General features: G+C 43.5%; 1 protein-coding gene across 2 annotated transcripts in view; it reads right to left on the bottom strand.

Annotated features, from left to right (window-relative positions):
• Positions 1–262: 262 nt before the first annotated feature.
• med12 (mediator complex subunit 12) overlaps positions 263–24,208 on the bottom strand; it is a 168,861-nt gene continuing 144,915 nt past the window's right edge. The window contains exons 40-44 of one of the 2 annotated variants that reach the window (XM_085998362.1): positions 18,575–18,804; positions 10,798–10,936; positions 7,672–7,944; positions 3,855–3,936; positions 263–2,520 (exon numbers count right to left, since the gene is read on the bottom strand). In XM_085998362.1, the coding sequence (XP_085854488.1) occupies positions 2,483–2,520; positions 3,855–3,936; positions 7,672–7,944; positions 10,798–10,936; positions 18,575–18,804 (762 nt within the window). In that variant the 3' untranslated portion in view covers positions 263–2,482. The remainder of the gene's footprint in view (positions 2,521–3,854; positions 3,937–7,671; positions 7,945–10,797; positions 10,937–18,574; positions 18,805–24,208) is intronic. The other variant, XM_085998370.1, reaches the window with a different exon arrangement.

Below are 24,208 nucleotides of genomic sequence, written 5' to 3'. Positions count from 1 at the left end.
ATGCAGTTAGAAAATGGATGATCTGCCCCACAGAGTGGCAAACGACTGGACCATACTAATTATTTTCTCACATTAGTGAATTCATAATTTTAGCTGTATGGCTTTGAGCAGCGAAACCATGTCCTTTCATCAGGGTTTCATAACTTAAAAAAGCAGAAATATTGATCATGAGAAGGGAGAGAAGTATAAATTTGCATCTTTTCCAATTTATGAAACACATAACACATGCAAAAGTAAAAAAAAAGAGACCCAGGTCTTCCAATTCATTTGGTCGTCTCCATCACGTCGACCAATGTTTGTTTTATATATAAAAACAGCACATGTACAATTTTTTTTTTTTTATACATACACTATCTTGAATTTTATCTTTACATCAGAATTTTCTTAAAGAAAAAAACAAAGCAATTACCAAAAATGTACATAATTTTTAATATGTGGGTACAGTTTTACAAACCAAGATAGAAAGTATTTTTTCTGTACAGTGTGACTATTCTTTTCTCCAGCTGGCTGTCTCTACTGCACTTGAGAGAGGGGATGTTCTTACACACTTAGTAACCATGAGCTTCTTTAGAAACAGGTACTTGGGAGAATTTCCTGCTACCTTCCTTTCCCCCCCCCCCCACCCATATAGATTTACTCAATTTCAGTAGTTTATTTCCATGATACTTAAGCCCCAGATTTCAGTCAACACACCAAGTGTTGCGCGGGCACCAAAGTGCTTAGCACTTTGTGCCTCTTCTACCCGCAGCTTTCTAAAACAACATTTCTTAAATAAAGATTACCTCTGAAGTGAGTCAAAGCTCATGCAAAGATGAGGAAGATTTGCATTGAGCGAGCGAAAATTATAATCCATAACTTTTTTTTAAATATAAAGATAAATCATTGGGTGGAGAAACTGCAAACTGTTTCTAGAGGGTTAAGTTCAGAAACGCTTTGGGGTGATGAATAAGAATTTTCAAAGTCGTGATGCCAGTAACTGAAACTTCTCAGTTTAACCTTATCCTTAGCGAACGAATGTGGATAGCTCAATACTCATACAATACGACAATTGGTGATTCAGCTGTTCGTCTCTAGTTATAACTTTTGTTCTGAACCAGTTGAGTTGTTTTAGTGAATGGCAGGAGCCAACAACTAAAGCTGCAACAGCATTTCCCAAGACCACAGGAACGATTGCAGTACTTCATAAACTACTTTGTGGTTCTATTACAAAGGCCTTACTTTCACTGGATGCTCTGAATTTATACAGAGCACAGAGTGTGGCAGACACAGATGAAACTCCCATGTTCACTGTCTCAGTAATTAATAGTACTTGCAAATCAGCAGACTGAGAGATGCTGGTTTTTCCCGAATGAAACAATTATAAGCATACAATGTAGAAAAAGACTAGTGTCAACACAAGACAACTCTTCACCATTATAAAGTCTTTCATGAACCATCATTTTCTCCCCAGCATAAAAGCTAACTCCAATACCTCAACTTGCAATCCAGAATCTGTATTAGGAATGACAAGTGAAGACACATTTGAAAACCATTTTGCACTCTTTACAGGTCAAAAATATCTCTCATCTCACTTTGTAAAACTGGTCCTTTTATTGATATGCCAAGGCCACACATTTTGGTTTCTGGCTCCTGATCATTATCCAGTGAACCATCCTGGAAAGTTTGGACAAGACAAGATCAAGCTTGGCTGTAATGCCATGTGTGGTTGAATAGCCAATGTGCAGGCTCATGTATAAAGAATGCTTACATGGGGAGCTACCAAAGTGCTGCTGGCCCTATGGAATCATACCACTGCAAGTCAACAATTTCCAGGCATGAGGGGGAAAAATGGTTACTGTAATTCCTTGGGTTCTTTAGCTTTAAGAGCACCAATATGAAACATTAATGAAAACAATTAAAAATAAATGTTCATAGAGTGCTTTCTATGTATATATACAAATGTATATATTTATATATATATATATTACAGCGCTGGTACAGCTGCTGGAAGAGTCACAGTTCCATGAACAACATGACCTCTAAAGAATTTCCATCATTGGTAACAACTAGCAGAGCTGCATGGAAGTTTACAAATTTGCTCGATTGTTCCTCAGGTGCAAGGTCTACGCCAACCTTGTTAATTAAATGCACATCAGCTGAAGTACTGTGGTTCAGCACAGATGTCCACTGGCTCAGTTGTCCTTGTCTCCGTGTAGAAGAGGATAGGATGGGATGGGATAAGGGAGGAAGATTGGAAAAATTATACCAGCATCTCTCTTAGCTTTCTAATGCTGAAATATCATTTTTCTAACCATGAATTTACACGCTTTGAGAGCAACCTGTTAAGTACAAGAGGAAGTCTATAGGACAATCAGAAAACCTCTGTGAAATGCTGCAGTTTCAGTCACAACAGTAATACACCTTTGGCGAACAGTATGCAGAATCTGGGGCAGGCCAAGTGGTAAGCAGAGAGCACAGTCTTTTCTTTCAGGAGATTCCAGCATTAAAAGTATGGGTTCGCATTCTTCTGTGGCTGTGAATCTGTTGAACCAAAATAACAAACATGAGTAAGTGTGACTCAAATATCAGAATTCCCTCAGAAACAGTGGTCAGACTGGACCCAGTGCCCAAAGGAAAGAAACCTTGCCCAAGAAACCTTTGAGCTCATCTGTTCAGTCAGTTGGTTTAATTGCTTGAGATAAACCGCCCCTCCGCCCAACCTTCCCCCTAAGGAAGATATATTTATTACAAAGACAAAATACTGCAGATGTGGAAATCTGAATTATAAACAGAAAATGCTGGAAATATTCAGCAGGTCAGGCAGCATCACAACATTTATTATGGGTTTCCTCAATGTACTCTATAGCATAAAGTTATAGGCTGGTGCCTGCAAATTCCCAGATGGGGAGGATTTCATATCTCATCTAAATCATCAAGGCAGGCACTGAAGAAAGGAAAAGCACACACAAGCAGATATCCTGGGCTTATCTCATGCACCCATCAGTGCTAGTTACAGACAGACAGACAATGAGTAGATAACCCTAGCTTTCTTCTCAAAAGCTGAACTTTTCATTGATGGGAAAACCCTAGCTCACGTAGAAAAGTGTGTGGGAAGGGAATAAAACACACACAGAAATTCCTAGTTGGTTTTGTTAGAGGGATTCCTGTTGTATGACCTTTTCATTGAATAGACTGGAAGAGCTTGGAACAAATCCATATCGAACATGTTAAGTAGAATTAAACATTTGAACCATGTAAGCATCTGTGCAGTTCATCCATCTTCACGAATATATAGCGTTTAGAACATGGAATGTTTCTGCACTTTATGTAATATCTGCAACTACAGGTTTGACAATCCTAACTGTTCTAACATTTCACTCAAAGATAAAGCTTGGCAAACAGCTTTATCTCTTGCTTCATTTTACAAAACTTGGACAAACTAAATTTAAAAAGAAAAAAATGTAGTTTTTACTGAATTACAATGCCAGACGGTGAATTAAGTATACAAACAATATGCAATTTATAGGGTTAAGTCCTATTAAGTTTGTAGTGAGGTCTGCACGAACTCCCTGCTCTACTTACGCGGTGCATGAGAATGCAAGTGTAAATTAGTAGGGGCAAATCATCTGTTATTCAGTGGTAAACTTTATTGCATTTTTCTAGCTTCTGCGGACCATTTGTTTGCCATTCATTTGTCGTTTCCTGCAGTGTCTCACTTTTTTTTTGGATATGATATGAGGAAAGGTGGGTACACTGTTAAGGTATTACATAGGGACTCTAGGTCATGGTCTGACTAGCAGAATATGATGCAGTCAGGCTCTATTTGTTCCTCATTATGATAAGCATATCCACAGCTAGAAGTGCATTAACCTTACTTGAAAGCTGCTGCTGCAATTGTCTGACCAGTGCTGCCGTTTGCTGCTGCTGCTGTGTCTGCTGCATTCCTTGTCGCTGAAACTGAAAAATAATTAAAACATGCTGATTTTTCACTGTGCCTTCTTGTTAGAATAGAAAAACAAGTTTAGCACTTGTTGATTGTCTCAACCTCATATCTGTCTTCTCACCCTAATCATCGATTCATTTTCTCTTTCAAAAATGCATGCAGTTCAGTTGCCATGATGAAATGATGAATCTTCATGCGAGTCTCAACAATGTCAGCAGGTTTTTTGATCATAGGAATATATAATCTCATCATCAACACATACACATTTTCCAGCAGGGATCTATGTACAGTGACCAGGAGCTGGAATCCTGGTGGATGATTTATCTTCTTAGCCTAGGTGTATTAAGACCAATAGCAGTGCCCCAACTGGTGCTGTAGCTGAGGTTAGCTAATTCAGCACAGACCAGGGGTTAAACCTGTACCCGTCCTTCTGCTTGTAGTTAGAAACATAGGAACAGGAGTAGGCCATTTAGCCCCTCAAGCCGGAGATCATGGCTGATCTGTGACCTAACTCCATATACCCACCTTTAACTAACAAAAATCTATCAATCTCAGACTTAAAATTAACAATTGCTCTAGCATCAATTGCCATTTGTGGAAGAGAGTTCCAAACTTCTACCACCCTTTGTATGTAGAAGTCTTTCCTAACGTCACTCCTGAAAATCTCACTCTAATTTTTAGGCTATGCCCCCTAGTCCTAGAATCCCAACTAGCGGAAATAGTTTCCCTCTATCTACCCCATCAGTTCCCCTTAATAGCTTGAAAACTTCGATCAAATCACCCTAATCATCTAAATTCCAGGAAATACAACCCTAGTTTGTGTATTCTCTCCTCGTAATTTAACCCTTGGAGTCCAGGTATCATTCTGGTAAATCTACACAGCATTTCCTCCAAGGACAATATATCCTTCCTAGGGTGTGGTGCCTAGAACTGCTCACAGTACTCCAGGTGTGGTCTAACCAGGGTTTTGTACAGCTGCATCATAACTTCTACCCCCTTGTATTCTACTTGTCTAGATATAAAAAGGTCAGCATTCCATTAGCCTTTTTGATTATTTTCCGTACCAGTCCATGATATTTTAATGATCTGTGTACATGAACCCCAAAGTCTCTTTAGACCTCCAATGTTTCTAGCTTTTCATCATTTAGAAAGTACTCTGTTCTATCCTTTTTAGGTCCAAAGTGGATGACCATTTGCCTACATTGAAATCCATTTACCACTACTAATATCTTTGTGTAATTTCATGCTTCCATCTACACTGCTTACAATGCCACCTATCTTTGTGTCATCGGCAAACTTGGATATGTGTCTTTCTATCCCATCATCTAAGTCATTAATAAATATAGTGAATAGTTGAGGCCCCTGCACAGATCCTTGTGGGACACCACTAGTCACATCCTGCCAATTAGAGTACCTACGCATTATCACTACTCTCTGTCTCCTGCCTTTCAGCCAATTTCCTAACCAGGTTAATAATTTGCCTTCAATTCAATGAGCTTCAACTTTAGCTAACTGTCTCTTATGAATGACTTTATCAAATGCCTTCTGGAAGCCCATATACATTCATATGGACTTCATCCATAGGCATTCCCCTGTCCACGACTTTAGCCACCTCTTCAAAAAATTCAATCAGGTTCATCAGGCATGACCTGCCCTTTACAAAATCATACTGGGTCTCTCTGGTCAGCTGAAAAGTTACAACGTGTTCAGTCACTCTATCCTTAATTACAGACTCTAGTAATTCCCCAACAACAGATGTTAGGCTAACTGGTCTATAATTCCCTAGTTTCCCTCTCTCACCTTTCTTAAATAGTGGAGTGACATGCACAACTTTCAAATCTAAACGGTTCCCGAATTGAGAGAACTTTGGAAGATCATTGTTAGAGCATCTGCAATGTTCTCACCTACTTCCTTTACAACCCTGGGATGGAAACCATCTGGTCCTAGGGATTTGTCACTCCTTAGTTATAAAGCCTTTAGACTAAAGGGAAGCTCTGATGGCCCTTGTGAACCAGAGACGTTATCACCCCCATCAGATGTTAATCTGCTCCATTCAAAAGGAAGATCAACAGTTACAAACTGCTTCAGGCTTAATGCCAGAAATTCCGCCGACCACCTTCTAGAATAATTCTGCCTTATCTGGTGGGAAAAATATTTGTCATTGGGAGAATAAGATGTTTAGAGTATCATGATTTTGGGCATCACTAGTGCTTCCAATTCTTCTGGAATTTCACTGTGGAAATCAGGTCCACCAGCAACATTTGGTGCAGCAGTAAACATTTTGGAGGCCATTGTCCCTGTAAGTTTAGTTGCATGCTGGGGTCAGTCTGGCATCAGGAACTTCAAAATTAGCCACTGCCAGCAACAGCAAGGCTGAGGTGAGTTTTCTCCATAACCCTACAGCCCCAATGCAGCTGCACCAGCCCATTTGATCTCATCCTTCTAGAATACCATCCCTATTGTCTTTCCATTTTAAGATCTAGCTATTTCTTAATCAATCTTCCTGGCAACCCCATTTTAGCTGTCTACCTCCTGACATCTGGCTTATGTGTGCTGACTCTCTGCATGCCTTCAAATGGGAGCTATACTAGTTCTTGGCTGGGGCAGATATTGCATCATATAAAAGGTAAGTGGATTAACAGTTAATGTACCCATGGTCAATATGATCTCCCAAACTGGTTTCAATCACCGGAGAGGAATTTTCCAGATATTTACCCCCTCATTGGACGTGGTTTTTTTAATCTTGCTTTTTGCCTCTCTCAGGAGATGACATGACTGCAGTGGGGGGGGGGGGTTAGAAATATTTAGTCACGATGCTCCAGGCATCATGAGTGTGGGCAGGCTTGATGGACCAGCTGGTCTTTTCCTGCCTGTCATTTTTGTATTTTCATATATACCCGTGCTCTCATTGTCATGCTGCCCTGAAGGCATCTGAAAGTAACGTTTCAGCTTTATTTATTCTATCATGTTTTTTCACAGAAGAGTCACAGAAACCCCACAGTGCAGATAGAGGCCATTTCGGCCCATCGAGCCTGCACCGACACATATCCCACCCGATCCCCGTAACCCCTACACCAACACATATCCCACCCTATCCCTGTAACCCCACGTATTTAATCCCCCTAACACTAAGGGTCAATTTAGCATAGCCAATCATCCTAACCCGCACATCTTTGGACTGTGGGAGGAAACCGGAGCACCCGGAGGAAACCCACGCAAACACGGGGAGAATGTGCAAACTCCACACAGACAGTCACCCGAGGCCGGATTCGAACCCGGGTCCCTGGCGCTGTGAGGCAAGAGTGCTAACCACTATGCCACAATGTTAAGGATCCATTTGAAATGTCTCTGAGGCTCGAGTACCCAACAGATCAATTCACTCATAAGGACGCTCACCCATGTAAATTTGCCTAATCCCAAACACTGCCAACAGGTGACCTCAGATGAACCATCCTTGTAATATTCAGTTTGTAAGTATTACTTTGAGGAACTCCTGGGCAAAGGAACAAAGCTGAAGAGCAACACCTAGCCTGCCACTTAAAAGAGTAGGTACACAAGAGATGCCTTTAGAAGAGAAGGAAAAAGAGGGAAGACCCAAGGCCCAACTTAATGATTTCTTGGCCATCACTGTGTTTACTAACTCAATTTGAATAATAAATTACTGTAGCCTATGGTATCACACCTTCTTTTGAAAGTAGAGGTCATGTTGCTTCAATATCATAATCAGGGTGAACTAGAGAATAGCTTACCATGGTCTGCTGAGGTGGGATGGCCTGCATTCCCAGAGTCTGTGGTTGGGATTGTGCCTGCTGTTGTTGCTGCTGCTGTTGAACCTGCTGTTGTACCTGCTGTTGTTGTTGCTGCTGCTGTTGCACCTGCTGTTGTACCTGCTGCTGCTGTTGTACCTGCTGCTGCTGTTGCTGCTGTACCTGTTGTTGCTGTACCTGTTGTTGCTGTACCTGTTGCTGCTGTACCTGTTGCTGCTGCTGTACCTGTTGCTGCTGCTGTGCCTGTTGCTGCTGCTGAAAAATATAGAATACCAATTCAAGAACTTTTGTTTTGGTGAGTATATGTCCAACACTGTAGTACTTTGTTCCAGTATGTACCCACAATTCTGTTGGGGGAGGGGCAGCACAAAGTGGGCAGGAGTGGGGATCTAATCTAGAATGACTGAATTTAGCAGGTAATTCAAGAGATTTAACTTCGAGTAGCCCAAAAACAATTTTTTTTGTTGAAAAGGCAAGGTCGAAGAGGTGGGGTTGAGGATTTTCAAGATGGTAAGGAAATAAAAGGGACAAAGAGACAGTATGAGAATAGATTGGTGGCCAACATAAGTAGGAATCCAAAGATCTTCTATAGGCATATTAACAGTAAAAGGGTTGTCACAGGAGCAGTGGGGCTGATTAGAGACCAAATTGGAGATCCATTGGCGGAGGCAGAAGGCATGGCTGAGGTACAAAATGAGTACATTGCATCGATGTTTACCAACGAAGAGGACTTTGCCAAAGCTACGATAAATGAGGAGGTTGCCAGGATTATAGATGATATAAAAATAGATAAAGAGAAGGTACTAAAAAAGCTGGCAGTACGTAAAGTGGATTAAGTCACCCAATCTGAATGGAATGTATCCTTGATTGCCGAGGGAAGTAACGGTAGAAATTGCAGAGGTGCTGGCCTCAATCTTCCAATCCTCCTTAGATACAGGGGTGGTGCCAGAGGACTTGAGGATTGCAAATGTTACACCCTTGTTCAAAAAAGGGGAGAAGGATAAACCTGGCAATTACAGACCAGTCCGTTTAACGTCAGTGGTGAGGAAGCTTTTAGAAACAATACAAAATTAAGTCACTTGGACAAGCATGGACTAATAAAGGAGAGCCAGCATGGATTTGTTAAGGGAAAATCGTGTTTGACTAACTTGATTTTTTGATGAAGTAACAGAGGATGGATGAGGGCAGTGCAGTTGATGATGTGTATATAGACTTTCAAAAGACATTTGATAAAGTAGCTCATATTAGGCTTGATAGCAAAATTGAAACCCTTGGGATAAAAGGGGCAGTAGCAGCATGGATACGAAATTGGCTAAGGGATAGAAAACAGAGTTGTGGTGAATGGCTGTTTTTCCAGACTGGAGAAAGGTATACAGTGGAGTTCCCGAGGGTTCAGTACTCGGACCACTGGTGTTTTTGATATACATTAATGACTTGGACTTGGGGGGTACAGGGCACAATTTTGAAATTTGCAGATGACACGAAATTTGGAAGTGTAGTAAATTTGCAGATGACATGAAATTTGGAGGTGTAGTAAACAGTGAAAAAGATAGTACTAGGCTGCAAGAGGATATCAACAGGCTGGTGGAATGGGTGGACACATGGCAGATGAAATTCAATGCAGAAATGTGTGAGGTGATGCATTTGGCTAGGAAGAATGAGGAGAGACAATACAAGCTAAATGGTACAGTTTTAAAGGGGGTGCAAGAACAGAGAGACCTGGGGGTGTTTGTGCACAAATCTTTGAAGGTGGCAAGACAGGTGAACAAAGCAGTTAATAAAGCACATGGGCTGGGCTTTACAAATAGAGGCAGAGAGTTATAAAGCCAGGAAGTTATGCTAAACCTATATAAAACACTAGCTCGGCCCCAGCTGGAGTATTGTGTCCAATTCTGGGCACCGCACTTTAGGAAGGACGTGAAGTCTTTGGAGAGGGTGCAGAAGAGATTTACAAGAATGGTTCCAGGATGAGGGATTACAGTTATGTGGATAGACTGGAGAAGCTGAGGTTGTTCTCCTTAGAGCAGAGAAAGCCAAGAGGAGATTGGATAGAGGTGTTTAAAATCATGAAGGGTATAGATAGAGTAAATAAAGAGAAACTGTTTCCAATGGCTGAAGGGTCGATAATGAGAGTGCACAGAGTTAAAGTGACTGGCAAAAGAACCAGGCGCAACATGAGGGAAAAACCTTTTATGCAACGAGTGGTTAGGATTTGGAATGCACTGCCTGATAGGGTGGTGAATATAGATTCAATAGTAGCCTTCGAAAGGGAATTGGATAAATACTTGAAGCAAAAAAAATGCAAGTATATAGGGAAAAGAGTGGGATTAACTGGATTGCGCTCCGAAAGAGCCGACGCTGGCTTGATGGGCTGAATGACCTCCTTCTGTGCTGTACTATTCTATGATGAGGGAGAGGCAAGGCAGCGGGTTTAGGGAGACTATTTCAGAATGTAGGGCCAAGACAGCTGAAGGTACTGCCACTAAAAGTGGGACAAAATTCAATGAGTTGGAGGAAGGGATTGAGGATAATCATGTCACTCTGTATGGGAAATCATCAAAGGGGGTCAGCAAAAACAGGGATGATAGGATTGCATAACTTGTGTTGGGATAGGATGCAATGGCACGCTGATCTGAGCCTATTTTCTCTATACACACCAACTACTCCAGTATCACTGCTTCATTCATGGGGAGATCTATGCCTTTACACTCCATCTACACGCTGACCCTTTGAATGTCACGACTCTGTCTTCCATGTCTAATCATTCCATTCATAAGCAGCATTGTACCCACATTGTTATAAACACCCAACTTCTGAATGACATCTTTTCCTTTTATCCCCCTAATGAAAGTTTCAACTATTTGATGATTTCCCATTCAGAGTGACATGATTATCCTCAATCCCTGAATACAAGAGATTGAAAAACAGTGGTCACTTGATAGGTCAGCAAATCCATTTTCTTGAATGCTGTTTTACCACTAGTTTTGGCAGCAATCCAGAATGTCATTGAATTACATATTTGATATTAGACTCTCCTGTAACTATCAGGATGGCATTCTGTGGTTATAACTTTCAAACTATTGAACCAAGCGTTTTAGCATGGCTTACCCTCAGGATCTGCTGCTGTCGTAGGTACTGCTGTTCCTGACCCAACTGATTTGTCCTCATAGTTGAATGAACATTCTGTGGGGCCATATGACTAATACCAGGCATCATGGGTGCCTGTTGCATGGGTTGGTGGGTTAGCCTGCAAAGAAAAAAAAACATGTTTAATAACAATTTGCATTTATATAGCACCTTTAACATAGTTAAAACATTCCAAAGCACTTCACAGGAAGCTAATAGACAAAACTGACACCGAGCCAAAGAGGAAGATATTAGGACAGGTGACTTGGTCTCAGAAGTAGGTTTTAAATGAGCTTTAAAAGGCGGGGGGGGGGGGGGAAAGAGGGAGAAAGAGAGGTGGAGAGGTTTAGGGAGGGAATTCCAGATCTTAGGACCTAGACAGCTGAAGGCATGGCTGCCAATGGTGGGGTGAAGGAAGTGGGGGTTGCACAAGAGGTCAGAGTGGGTTGTAGGCAATGTTCCCTTTAATCTGCGTGGCCACACAGCGCTCTGGAGGACCCACGCAGCCGGCTCACCAGCTTTTAAATGCAAAGCCCGCGCATGCGCAGAATTTTGAATGGGCCGTGCAGCCTGCTTAAGGGGCCACGCGGACCCAAAGAAAATTACAGGGAATATTGGTTGCAGGGCTGGAGGAGATTACAGAGATAGGGAGAGAGGAGACCATGGAGGGATTTCAATACGAGGATGAGAACTTTAAAATCAAGGCGTTGGGTGGACCGGGAGCCAATGTAGGTCAACAAGCACAGGGGTGACGGGCAAGTGCGACTTGGGATATGAGAAGCAGAGTTTTGGATGAGCTCAAGTTTATAGAGGTTTGATCAAAGGTAAAAATATAGATGGGTAGGTACAGAACATGAGTTAGGTAAAGTGCAAGCTATTTTGTGGGCAGTGTCATGGTATACTATAGCTCTAAACCAATACCTGTTATTGATGGAATTTTCTTGGGGTGGGGGGTGGGGGGGCAGGGAGTCCTCTCACACATGTTATTCCCTATGTGGAGTGATCTGAAACTTGGCCATCCCATCAATGGGAAGGCGAGGAGGATGGAGAATAGCAAATCAAGGCCATTTGTACAAACTTCCCTACAACCTTAGTAGCAATAATATTTGCAATGACATGTCAAAATGTCTCAAGAACACAAGAAATAGGAGCAGGAGTAGGCAATTTGGCCCTTCGTGCCTGCTCTGCCATTCAATAAGATTATGGCTAATCTTCTACCTCAACTCCACTTTCCTGTACTATCCCCATATCCCTTGATTCCCTTAATATTCAAAAATCTATCGATCTCTGTCTTGAATATACTCAACGACTGAGCCTCCACAGCCCTCTGGGGAAGTGAATTCCAAAGATTCACCACCCTCCGAGTGAAGAAATTTCTCATCTCAGTCCTAAATGGCCGACCTCTTATTCTGAGACTGTGACTCCTGATTCTAGGCTCCTCAGCCAGGGGAAACATCCTCCCTGCATCTACCCTGTCAAACCCTGTAAGAATTTTGTATGTTTCAATGAGATCACCTCATATTCTTCTAAACTCTAGAGAATATTATTCTAAACTCGAGAGAATATAGGCCTAAGTCTACTCAATCTCTCCTCATAGAACAATCCCCCCATCCCAGGAACCAGCCTGGTGAACCTTCGTTGCACTCCCTCTAGGGTAAGTATATCCTTCCTTCAGTAAGGAGACCAAAACTGTACACAATACTCCAGTGCTTTCAAAGTGTAATTACTGTTATGTAGGCAAATAACTGTAGAAAAATAACAGTTCTTTCAAAATTCAAATTATAAGGAATATATTATCTATTTTTGAGATGTGGTAGTCCCCATAAATTTGGTTAGTTAATTTGTTTGGACACATGTTGGAGAGGATACACAAGCCTGTCTGGTATGCAAAATGTCATTTCAAAGGTTTCATCACCATGCAAAATATATTTTAAGTACAAAACACATAAATCAAATTTAACACCAAGTATTTGGGAACATTTACAAATACCATCAGATCTCCGATCCAGGTGAATCTCAGGAAACCATTTTATTAATTTGATAAACTTGGTTTAACTACGGGCAAAACGTTTTGTTTCTCTGTATCCCAGATATTGACTTCAAGGAGTCAGAGTAATTACGGCACAGAAGGCCGCCATTCGCCCCATCGAGTCCATACCGGCTCTCTGTAGAGCAATCCAGTCAGTCCCATTCCTCCGCTCTATCCCGTAGCCCTGCAAGTTTATTTCCCTCAATTTCCTTTTGAAATCATTGATCGTCTCCGCTTCCACCACCCTCATCGGCAGCGAGTTCCAGGTCATCACCACTTGCTGCGTAAAAAATTCTTCCTCACATTTCCCCCCCCCCCCCCCGTATCTTTTGCCCAAAACCTTAAATCTGTGTCCCCTAGTCCTTGTACCATCAGCTAATGGGAACATCCTTTCTCTGTCTACCTTATCCAAACCCGTCATAATCTTGTACACCTCTATCAAATCTCCCCTCAACCTCCTTTACTCCAAGGAGAACAACCCCAGCTTCTCCAACCTAACCTTGTACCTAAAATCCCTCATCCCTGGAACCATTCTGGTAAATCTCCTCTGCACCCTCTCAAGGACCATCACAGGGTGCAATACTCTATTTTGTGGCCTAACCAGAGCTTTATAAAGGTTCAGCATAACTTCTCTACTTTTGTACTCAATACCTCTATTTATGAATCCCAAGATCCCATATGCTTTGCTAACTACTCTCTCAATATGTCCTGCCACCTTCAAAGGTCTATGCACATGAACCCCCCAAATCCCTCTGTCCCTGCACACTCTTTAGAGCTGTTCCATTAAGTCTATATTGCCTCTCCCTATCCCTTCTGCCACAATGCATCCCCTCACACTACTCTGTATTAAATTCCATCTGCCACTTGTCTGCTCATTCTGCTAGCCTATCTATGTCTGTTGTAGTCGATTGGTATCATCCTCACTGTTTGCCACACCTCCAAGTTTGGTATCATTGGCAAATTTTTCTCTGTATTCCAATATCCAAATCATTTAAATACATCGAAAAAAGCAGTGGTCTTAGCACTGACCCCTTGGGGAACACCACTGGCAACCATCCTCCAGTCTGAAAAACAACCATTTACCATGACTCGCTGTTTTCTGTCCTTAAGCCAATTTCTTATCCAAGCTGACACTGACCCTCCTATTCCATGAGCCTCAATTTTGTAAACCAGCCTTTTATGTGGTACTTTGTCAAACATTTTCTTAAAATCCATACAGACAACATCCACTGCATTCCCTTCACCAACCTTAGATTAGTCAAACATGATCTGCCTGTTACAAATCCGTGCTGGCTCTCCTTAATTAACTCAAACCTCTCCAAGTGCCCGTTATTTTTTCCCTGATTATTGTTTCTAAAACCTTACCCACCACTGATGTTAAACTGACCGGCCTGTAGTTACTAGGATTGTCCTTACACTCTTTCTTGAACAATGGTGTCACATTTGCCACTTCTGGCATCTGGCAGCTCCCCTGCATCTAGGGAAGATTGGAAGATTATGGCTAGCCTTTCCACCATCTCCACCCCCACTTCCCTTAGCAACCTGGGATGCAAGCCATCTGGACCAGGCGACTTATCCACTCTAAGCATATCCATTCTTTCCAGTACATCCTGCCTATCAATTTTCACCCCATCCATTACCTCTACCATCTCCGCTTCTACTGATATTTTATTAGTCTCCTCTTCCTTAGTAAACACCAATACAAAGTACTCATAAGTATTCTAGCCTTGCCCTGCACCTCTAAGCATATATCACCTTCTTTGTCCCCAATAGGCCCCACCCCGCCTTACTATTTACATGCCGGTAGAAGATTTTTGGGTTCCTTTTTATGTTAACTGCCATTCTATTCTCATATTCTCTCTTTGCCAGTCTTATTTTCCTCTTCACTTCACCTCTCAACTTATTGTATTTGGCCTGGTTCTCACATGAAGAATTCACCTGACATGCATCATACATCCTCTTTTTTCTTTCATTATATTCTCTATCTCCCTCGTCATTCAAGGAGCCCTGGCTTTGGTTCCTCTACCTTTCCCTCTTGTTGGAATGTACCGAGCCTGTACCTGAAACATCTCTTCCTAAAAGATCACCCATTGTTCCGTTATAGTTTTTCCTGTCAATCTTTGGTGCCATTTTACCCTGGCTAGATCCCCTCTCACCCCATTGAAGTTCGTCCTCTTCCTTTAGATTGTTCCTTGCTCTTCTCCATTACTAATCTAAACCTTATGATACGATGATCACTCTTACCCAAGTTTTCTCCCACAGACACTTGGTCCACTTGGCCCACCTCATCCCCCAGCACCAGATCCAGCAATGCCTCCTTCCCAGTTGGGCCGAGAATATACTGGGCAAGAAAGTTCTCTGTACACATTTCAGAAATTCCTCCCCCTCCTTTCCCTTTATTCTAACATTATCCCAATCAATATTTGGGTAATTAAAGTTCCCCAATATCACCACTCTATAGTTCTTGCACATCTCTGATTTCCCTGCAGATTTGCTCCTCTATCTTTCTCTCACTATTTGGAGGCCTATAGAATACCCCCAATAGTGTGATCATACTCTTTTTGCTTCTCAACTCTAGCCAAATGGATTCTGTCCTTGCCCCCTCAAGGACATCCTCTCTTTCCAAAACTACAATGTCCTCCCTAATCAGTACTGCCACCCCACCGCCCCTTTTCCCTTCCCTATTTTTTCTGAACACCATGGGCTAGATTTTCATGGAGCCATCAGGCGGGGTTTCAGGCGTGTGTGGGGGGGGGGGGAAATCCCGAATTTGGGGGTCCCGACACCATCCCGCCCAAAACCCCGCCCCACGTAAGCTTCAGGGGCGGCGGGTACCCGCCCCGCACTGGGACCCGCCGAAACCAGGCGGGAAGGGATTAGTGCCAATTAACTGCCTGTTAACAGGTAGTTAACAGGCAGTTTTTAGCCTAATCCCTATTTTGAGAGGTTTCGTGTGGGTTTCCCGACGGCGCCAAACCACGCCAGGTTAGAGCAGGCGGGCCGTCGGGTTGAAGGGGTCGCGATGTTGGCGCTCAGGTGAGTGATGGGTGCATGAGTGTAAAGGTAAGTGTGTTTGGTGTGTCTAAAGAACCTTTACTTACCTTCACAGCCTTTCTTCCTGTAGCCGTCGGGAGCGCATCACTCAGCCGGAACTGAAAGCTGAACGGCTGCGATCTGTGAAAAGTGACAGCGTTCAGCTTTGAGTGCCAGTAAGAGTTCTAACTGAGTCTGTGCAGAATGACTCATGGTAGAACTCAGTGTTTCACAGCTTCAAACAGCTGCCAAACGCTGATATTTCATCTGTCAAGAACTCTTGACAGATGAAATTTCAGTCTGTGACGTCACCTGTTGCTGGGTGGCCCTTAATTGGCCTGCTGAGCCCGCTGGGTGGGCTCAACAAGGTCAATCAAGGGAAAATCGCGCGGATTGGCCGAACGTCGAAGTAGGCGGGTCAAAAACCCGAAAGGGGAAGTCCCGCCTTCTTCCCGAAAGGTTCGGGAAAATCTACCCCCATGTGTCCCTGAATATTAAGTGCCCAGTCATCACCACTTTTAAGCCACGTTTCCGTTATTGCCACTACATCATATTGCCACACGGCTAATTGTGCTCAAGTATGAGAGGCATATTCCAGGCAGTATGTTTCCAGGTCATCAGTTCTTTTTGCTTCACTGTACCACAGCTTGAGTGGAGGTGGTCTTATGGCGCTCCATCAGCCATTACAAATTTCCATGTATAAGTGTTAACAGTATGGCACCAGTCCAAGTACACTATCACCAGTAGAGTTAGCAAAGTGACACAAAAGTAAGAGTTCTGTAATAAGTGTAAACTACTGTATTTTCTCTTGCTACTACTTATCTGTTACTTTTAATAAATCAGTTCTGCAATTTATAGCCTAAACCATGAACTGATAGCATGTTTATTCTTGAACTATCTGAGTCCTGATCATAAGGGGGCTCATGGAAAGGGGGCACTTGTATTAGTGGGCCAGCTTCCACAGAATTTAAAACACAGGAAATGCTTACAGGTCACTTGTGCCACCAAATTTAAATTGGCCTGTCTTCTTCCGGCATCAGATTAACCTGCTACTCATACTTAAGCAGACAATGAAACATTACCTCTTCTATTGAATTACCTTACTAGATTACCTTCAGAGCAAAGTAAGTAGTTGTGTTAAATGGTGCTTAATTTGAGTAATAATTATCTTTAACATGTTTGCCCTCAAAACATATTTCCTGGGGATGTTTGCATATTTAGCCATGCTCACAGTTCCAGTAAAGTGATTAACCACCTCAAATATTTTTTTTTAAATTACAATTTGAAAGGTGATTAAATTCCCCATGTCACACAATTCCCTCCTTTGAATAGGTTTCTCTCATGCATAGCTGATGTTTCAAACGTGTTACACAACTAATTTTGAAGCGCTGTTACTGTTCTGTAAGCAAACATGACAATCCGTTCTGTGTCAGCAACACCTCACAAGTAGCAGTGACTCATTAACCCTTTTCTCTGGTATTGGTTGAGGAAGTAATAACAACAACAACAACTTGTATTTACATAGCATCTTTAACGTAGTCCCAAAGTGCTTCACAGGAGTATTACAAGACAAAAAATTTGACACCGAGCCACATAAGGAGAGATTAGGGCAGGTGACCAAAAGCTTGGTCAAAGAGGTAGGTTTTAAGGAGCGTCTTAAAAGGAGAAAAGAGAGGTAGAGAGGTGGAGAAGTTTAGACAGGGAAGTCCAGAGCTTATGGCCTAGGCAACAGAAGGCACAGCCGCCAATGGTTGAGCGATTATAATCAGGGATGCTCAAGAGGGCAGAATTAGAGGAGCGCAGATATCTCAGGGGGTTGTGGGGCTGAGGAGATTACAGAGATAGGGAGGAGCGAGGTCATGGAGGGATTTGAAAACAAGGATGAGAATTTTGAAATCGAGGCGTTGCTTAACCGGGAGCCAATGTAGGTCAGCGAGCACAGGGTGAATGGGACTTGGTGAGAGTTAGGATATGGGCAGCCAAGTTTTGGATCACCTCAAGTTTACGTAGGGTGGAATGTGGGAGGCCAGCCAGGAGTGTGTTGGAATAGTCAAGTTGGACAGGACTCCTGGAGAACTCCCCGGTCTTCTTTAAAAAGTGCATGAGATCTTTAACACCCACCTGAACCACCAAAACAGGCAAGACTGAACCTCAGTTTAATGTTTCAGGTGGGTGGCAATGCAGACATGACTGACAATTCAGGATTCCCGCACTGGGGAGTGTCAGCCCCTGGTAAATGACTCAAATGACCCAGAAGAGAGAGAGTGCTACCAACTAAGCCAAGCTGACACACAAGTCTTCAGACTGTACAGCAGCTCTGTCCAGCCATGTGGCAAGAAAATGATGTACAATGATTAGAAAGACAAATAACAAATAAAGAAGGGTGGGGATAGAGAATGGAAAGAGGCACAGTGCATTGTGTTACTATTCTTAAGTACTGTCCTATCGCTCACAGCTACTGGGAGGTACTGAGTGGTGAGAAGGATAGTTAGAACAACGATTCATTTGTGATGTCATATGCACATTTGCTAACCAGAAGCAACAGGACCAGAGGCCTGGGAACAAATCACACAGTGACTTCCTAAGTCTGGAAGGTGCATGGCATAGACGAGGCAAGAGTCTTATAACTTACAGGAGAGGATAAAATTGAAAATTGGAGCAAAGTTGGGTCCAGCAAATCAGATTTTCTACATGTACCTCTGTGTGTTTTGCATGGAGTGTGCATAAGCTGGAGCTTGCTGGTGAACGTAGCCACTTGGTCGTTGCTGCATCTGCCGAACCTGATCTACGAGTGCAGGATTATTGGCCGTGTGACTGCCCTGGTATGGTTGGCTTGAATAGGCAGGTGGAATCATGCCGCTGGCCTGCGAAGGGTGTGGCTGCATTCCCAAGTGTGAGCCATAGTTGGTGTACCCTTGAGAAATATTCTGGAAGAGAACAGTATTACATGAATATAAGATTGTTAATACAAGAAGCCATCCAACTCATTCCATTATCCTGCTACGCTTTCTGGGCCCGACTTGACTGTCTTACTCCCATCTCAATGTATTATACATTCCATTTGTTATCACTTAAAGTCAGGTCATATTCCTCCACCATCCCAATCTTTTTTCTCCCAATAATACTGATCACAAAGAAAATAAACTTATATTTATATAGTGCCTTATCAAGTCCCAAAGTGCATCATATAAATGTCTGCCCTCTTGAGCATCCCTAATTATAATCGCTCAACCATCGGTGGCCGTGCCTTCAGCTGCTTAGGCCCCAAGCTCTGGAACTCCCTCCCTAAACCTCTCCGCCTCTCTTTCCTCCTTTAAGACGCTCCTTAAAACCTACCTCTTTGATCAAGTTTTTGGTCATCTGCCCTAATTTATGTGGCTCAGTATCATTTTTTTTTTGTCTCATAACATTCCTGTGAAGCGCCTCGGGACGTTTTACTACATTAAAGGCGCTATATAAATACAAAATGTTGTTGTTGTTGGGTTATTTCTGAAGTGTCGTCACTGTTATCACAAGATCAATATGGACGAGCAAAGTCATTTGGCCTAATTTAATTTGTCCATTCAGGAAGATTTTAAAGTCCGTCCACTGTGGCACCCAATTTTAGAAACATAGAAAAATAGGAACAGTCGTCCATTCGGACCTTCAAGCCTGCTCCGCCATTCAATATGATCATGGCTGATCCTCTATCTCAATACCATATTCCCGCTCTCTCCCCATACCCCTTGATGCCTTTTGTGTCTAGGAATCTATCTAACTCCTTAAATATATTCAGTGACTTGGCCTCCACAGCCTTCTGTGGTAGAGAATTCCACAGGTTCACCACCCTGAGTGAAGAATTTTCTCCTCATCTCAGTCCTAAATGTCCTACCCCGTATCCTGAGTCTGTGACCCCTCGTTCTAGACCCTCCCAGCCAGGGGAAACATCCTCCCTGCATCCAGTCTGTCTAGCTGTCAGAATTCTATACGTTTCAATAAGATCCCCTCTCATTCTTCTAAACTCTAGTGAATACAGGCCTAGTCGACCCAATCTCTCCTCATATGACAGTCCTGCCATCCCAGGAATCAGTCTGGAGAACCTTTGCTGCACTCCCTCTATGGCAAGTATATCCTTTCTTAGGTAAGGAGACCAAAACTGCACACACTACTCCAGGTGTGGTCTCACCAAGGCCCTGTATAACTGTAGTAAGACATCCTTGTTCCTGTACTCAAATCCTCTTGCAATGAAGGCCAACATACCATTTGCCTTCCTAACTGCTTGCTGCACCTGCTTTCAGTGACTGGTGTACAAGGACACCCAGGTCCCTCTGTACATCAACATTTCCCAATCTATCACCATTTAAATAATACTCTGCCCTTCTGTTTTTCCTACTGAAGTGGATAACTTCACATTTATTCACGTTATACTGCATCTGCCATGTATTTGCCCACTCACTCAACTTGTCTAAATCGTCTTGAAGCCTCTTTACATCCTCCTCACAACTCTCAATCCCACCTAGTTTCATGTCATCAGCAAACCTGGAAATATTACATTTGGTTCCCTCATCCAAATCATTGATATATATTGTGAATAGCTGGGGTCCAAGCACTGATCCCTGCGGTACCCCACTAGTCACTGCCTGCCACCCAGGTGCCAATTGATGGTATTGTTCCAAATTAGAAACAGTAATGATCCCAATACTGATCCCTACCCTGACATAACCGCACTGAACACTACATATGGTTTTCAACACTTCAGCCCATTTCTTATCCATTTCTAAAGTTTATCCTGACTCCATTACATTGAGCTTAACTAGTAGCCTTTCATTTAGATCTTTATCCAATTTTTTTTGGCCAATATTGTAGGCCTTTCAAAATTCAGTTGGAATGTCACAAAAAAATCAATTAAGTTCGTCAGATAGGCTCTTCCATTCTGAATCCATGTTCACAGGGTTACTACTGCATAGATAACCCTCAAGTTTACTCCTGCTAATTGATTCCTTTACTCTGTATTGAAGTCTGTTATTTGCTTTGTTGCACATTAGCCTGCTCCCATCCTACTGGCAGCTTCCCAGAATTCAGTGGCTCCCTCAATGACCATCTATGCCGTACATTTCTTTGATTACTGTTAAAGTGCCGAAAGAATTTCTTATTATGTTTTACGTCTACGGCTATACTTTTCCCCAGGTCTGTCTTTGTTTTGCCGACCATCCTTTAAATGTGCTTCTGTATATTCTTATATTTATCCCAGTGAAGCTTTTCACCTTTTCCTGTATATGTGGAGGCTGTTCTTCCTCTTTATTTTACTTCTTATTAATGGTAATCATTTTAGGATCACACTTGATGATCCCAGGCATGTATGCCTCCTTATTTTCTTAAAATATTTTTTTTTTTTTTTAGTTGTTCCTGGAATGTGCGTGTCACTGGCAAGGCCAGCATTTATTGCCCATCCTCAATTGCCCTGGAGAAGATGGCAGTGAGCCACCTTCTTGAACCGCTGCAGTCCGCGTGGGGAAGCTACTCCCATAGTGCTGTTAGGTAGGGAGTTCCAGGATTTTGACCCAGCGACGATGAAGGAACGGCGATATATTTCGAAGTCAGAATGGTATGTAACTTGGAGGGGAACTTGCAGGAGATGGTGTTCCCATGTGCCTGCTGCCCTTCTAGGTGGTAGAGGTCGTGGGTTTGGGAGGTGCTGTCGAAGCAGCCTTGGCAAGTTGCTGCAGTGCATCTTGTAGATGGTAAACACTGCAGCCATGGTGCACCAGTGGTGGAGGGAGTGAATGTTTAAGGTGGTGGATGGGGTGCTAATCAAATGGGTTGCTTTGTCCTGGATGGTGTCAAGCTTCTTGAGTGTTATTGGAGCAGCATTCATCCAGGCAAGTGAAGAGTATTCCATCACACTCCTGACTTGTACCTTGTAGATGGTGGAAAGGCTTTGGGGAGTCAGAAGGTGATCAGTCGCCGCAGAATACCCAGCCTGTAACCTGATCTTGTAGCCACACTATTTATGTGGCTGGTCCAGTTAAGTTTCTGGTCAATGGTGACCCCCCCAGGATGTTGATGGTGGGGGATTTGGCGATGGTAATGCCGTTGAATATCAAGGGGTGGTGGTTGGCTGCTCTCTTGTTGAAGATAGTCATTGCCTGACACTTGTGTGGTGCAAATGTTACTTGCCACTTATCAGCCCAAGCCTGAATGCCATCCAGGTCTTGCTGCATGCGGGCACGGCCTACTTCATTATCTGAGGAGTTGGAGTTGCAATCATCAGCAAACATCCCCACTTCTGACCTTATGATGGTGGGAAGGTCATTTGTGAAGCAGCTGAAGATGGTTGGGCCGAGGACACTGCCCTGAGGAACTCCTGCAGCGATGTCCTGGGGCTTAGATGATTGGCCTCCAACACTACAACCATCTTTCGTTGCGCTAGGTATGACTCCAGCCAGTGGTGAGTTTTCTCCCCCGATTCCCATTGACTTCAATTTTACTACGGCTCCTTGATGCCACACTCAGTCAAATGTTGCCTTGATGTCACAGACAGTCACTCTCACCTCACCTCTGGAATTCAGCACTTTTGTCCATGTTTGGACCAAGGCTGTAATGAGGTCAGGAGCCAGGTGGTCCTGGTGGAACCCAAATTGAACATTGGTGAGCAGGTTATTGGTGAGTAAATGCTGCTTGATAGCCTTGTCTTGGACACCGTCCATCACTTTGCTGATGATTGAGTAGACTGATGGGGTAGTAATTGGCCAGATTGGATTTGTCCTGCTTTTTGTGGACAGGACATACCTGGGCAGTTTTCCACATTGTCGGATAGATGCCAGTATTGTAGCTGTACTGGAACAGCTTGGCTAGAGGCGCGGCTAGTTCGGGAGCACAAGTCTTCAGCACGATAGCTGGGATGTTGTCAGGGCCCATAGCCTTTGCTGTATCCAGTGCACTCAGCCGTTTCTTGATATCACGTGGAGTGAATCGACTTGGCTGAAGACTGGCTTACATGATGGTAGGGACCTCAGGAGGAGGCTGAGATGGATCATCCACTCGGCACTTCTGGCTGAAGATGGTTGCAAACGCTTCAGCCTCGTCTTTTGCACTCGTGTGCTGGGCTACACCATCACTGAGGATGAAGGTATTCATGGAGCCTCCTCCTCCTGTTAGTTGTTTAATGGTCCACCACCATTCACGACTGGATGTGGCAGGACTGCAGAGCTTTGATCTGATCTGTTGGTTGTGGGATCGCTTAGGTCTGCTGCTTCCGTTGTTAAGCATGCATGCAGTCCAGTGTTGCAGCTTCCCCAGGTTGGCACCTCATTTTTAGGTACATCTGGTGCTGCTCCTGGCCTGCTATTCTACACTCCTCATTGAGCCAGGGTTGGTCGCCTGGCTTGATGTTAATGGTAGAGTGAGGGATATGCCAGGCCATGAGGTTACAGATTGTGGTGGAATACAATTCTGCTGCTGCTGATGATGGCCCACAGTGCCTCATGGATACCCAGTTTTGAGCTGCTAGATCTGTTCTGAATCTGTCCCATTTAGCACGGTGGTAGTGCCATACAACGTGATGGAGGGTGTCCTCAATGTGAAGATGGGACTTAGTCTCCACAAGGACTGTGCGCTAGTCACTGCTACCAATACTGTCATGGACAGATGCATCTGCGACAGGTAGATTGGTGAGGATGAGGTTAATTAAGTTTTTCCCCTCGTGTTGGTTCTCTCAGCACTTGCTGCAGGCCCAGTCTGGCAGCTATATCCTTCAGGACTCAGCCAGCTCGGTCAGTAGTGGTGCCACTGAGCCACTCTTGGTGATGGACATTGAAGTCCCCCACCCAGAGTATATTCTATGCCCTGGCTACCTTCAGTGCTTCTTCCAAGTGGTGTTCAACATGGAGGAGCACTGATTCATCAGCTGAGGGGGGGCAGTAAGTAGTAATCAGCAGGAGGCTTTCTTGCCTATGTTTGACCTGATGCCATGAGACCCATGGGGTCCGGAGTCAATGTTGTGGACTCCCAGGGCCACTCTCTCACGACTGTATACCGCTGTGCCGCCACCTCTGGTGGGTCTGTAACCAGGACGTAATCAGGGATGGTGATGGAGGAGACTTGGACACTGGCTGAAAGGCATGATTCTGTGAGTATGACTATGTCAGGCTTGACTGGTCTGAGGGACAGCTCTCCCAATTTTGGCACAAGTTCTCAGTTGTTAGTGAGGAGGACTTTGCAGGGTCGACTGGGTGTGCCTTTATCGTGTCTGAAGTCGGTGCCGAGGTGGTCTGTCCAGTTTTATTCTTATTATTTCTTGTAGTAGTTTGTTACAACTGAGTGGCTTGCGAGGCCGTTTCAGAGGACAATTAA

This window comes from Somniosus microcephalus, chromosome 1 (assembly GCF_052327205.1).
Source record: "Somniosus microcephalus isolate GS21.2 chromosome 1, FLI_Smic_1.0, whole genome shotgun sequence".
Lineage (NCBI taxonomy): Eukaryota > Metazoa > Chordata > Chondrichthyes > Squaliformes > Somniosidae > Somniosus > Somniosus microcephalus.
The sequence above is the reverse complement of the archived record's forward strand: the minus strand, read 5'-3'. Positions and strand labels throughout refer to the sequence as shown.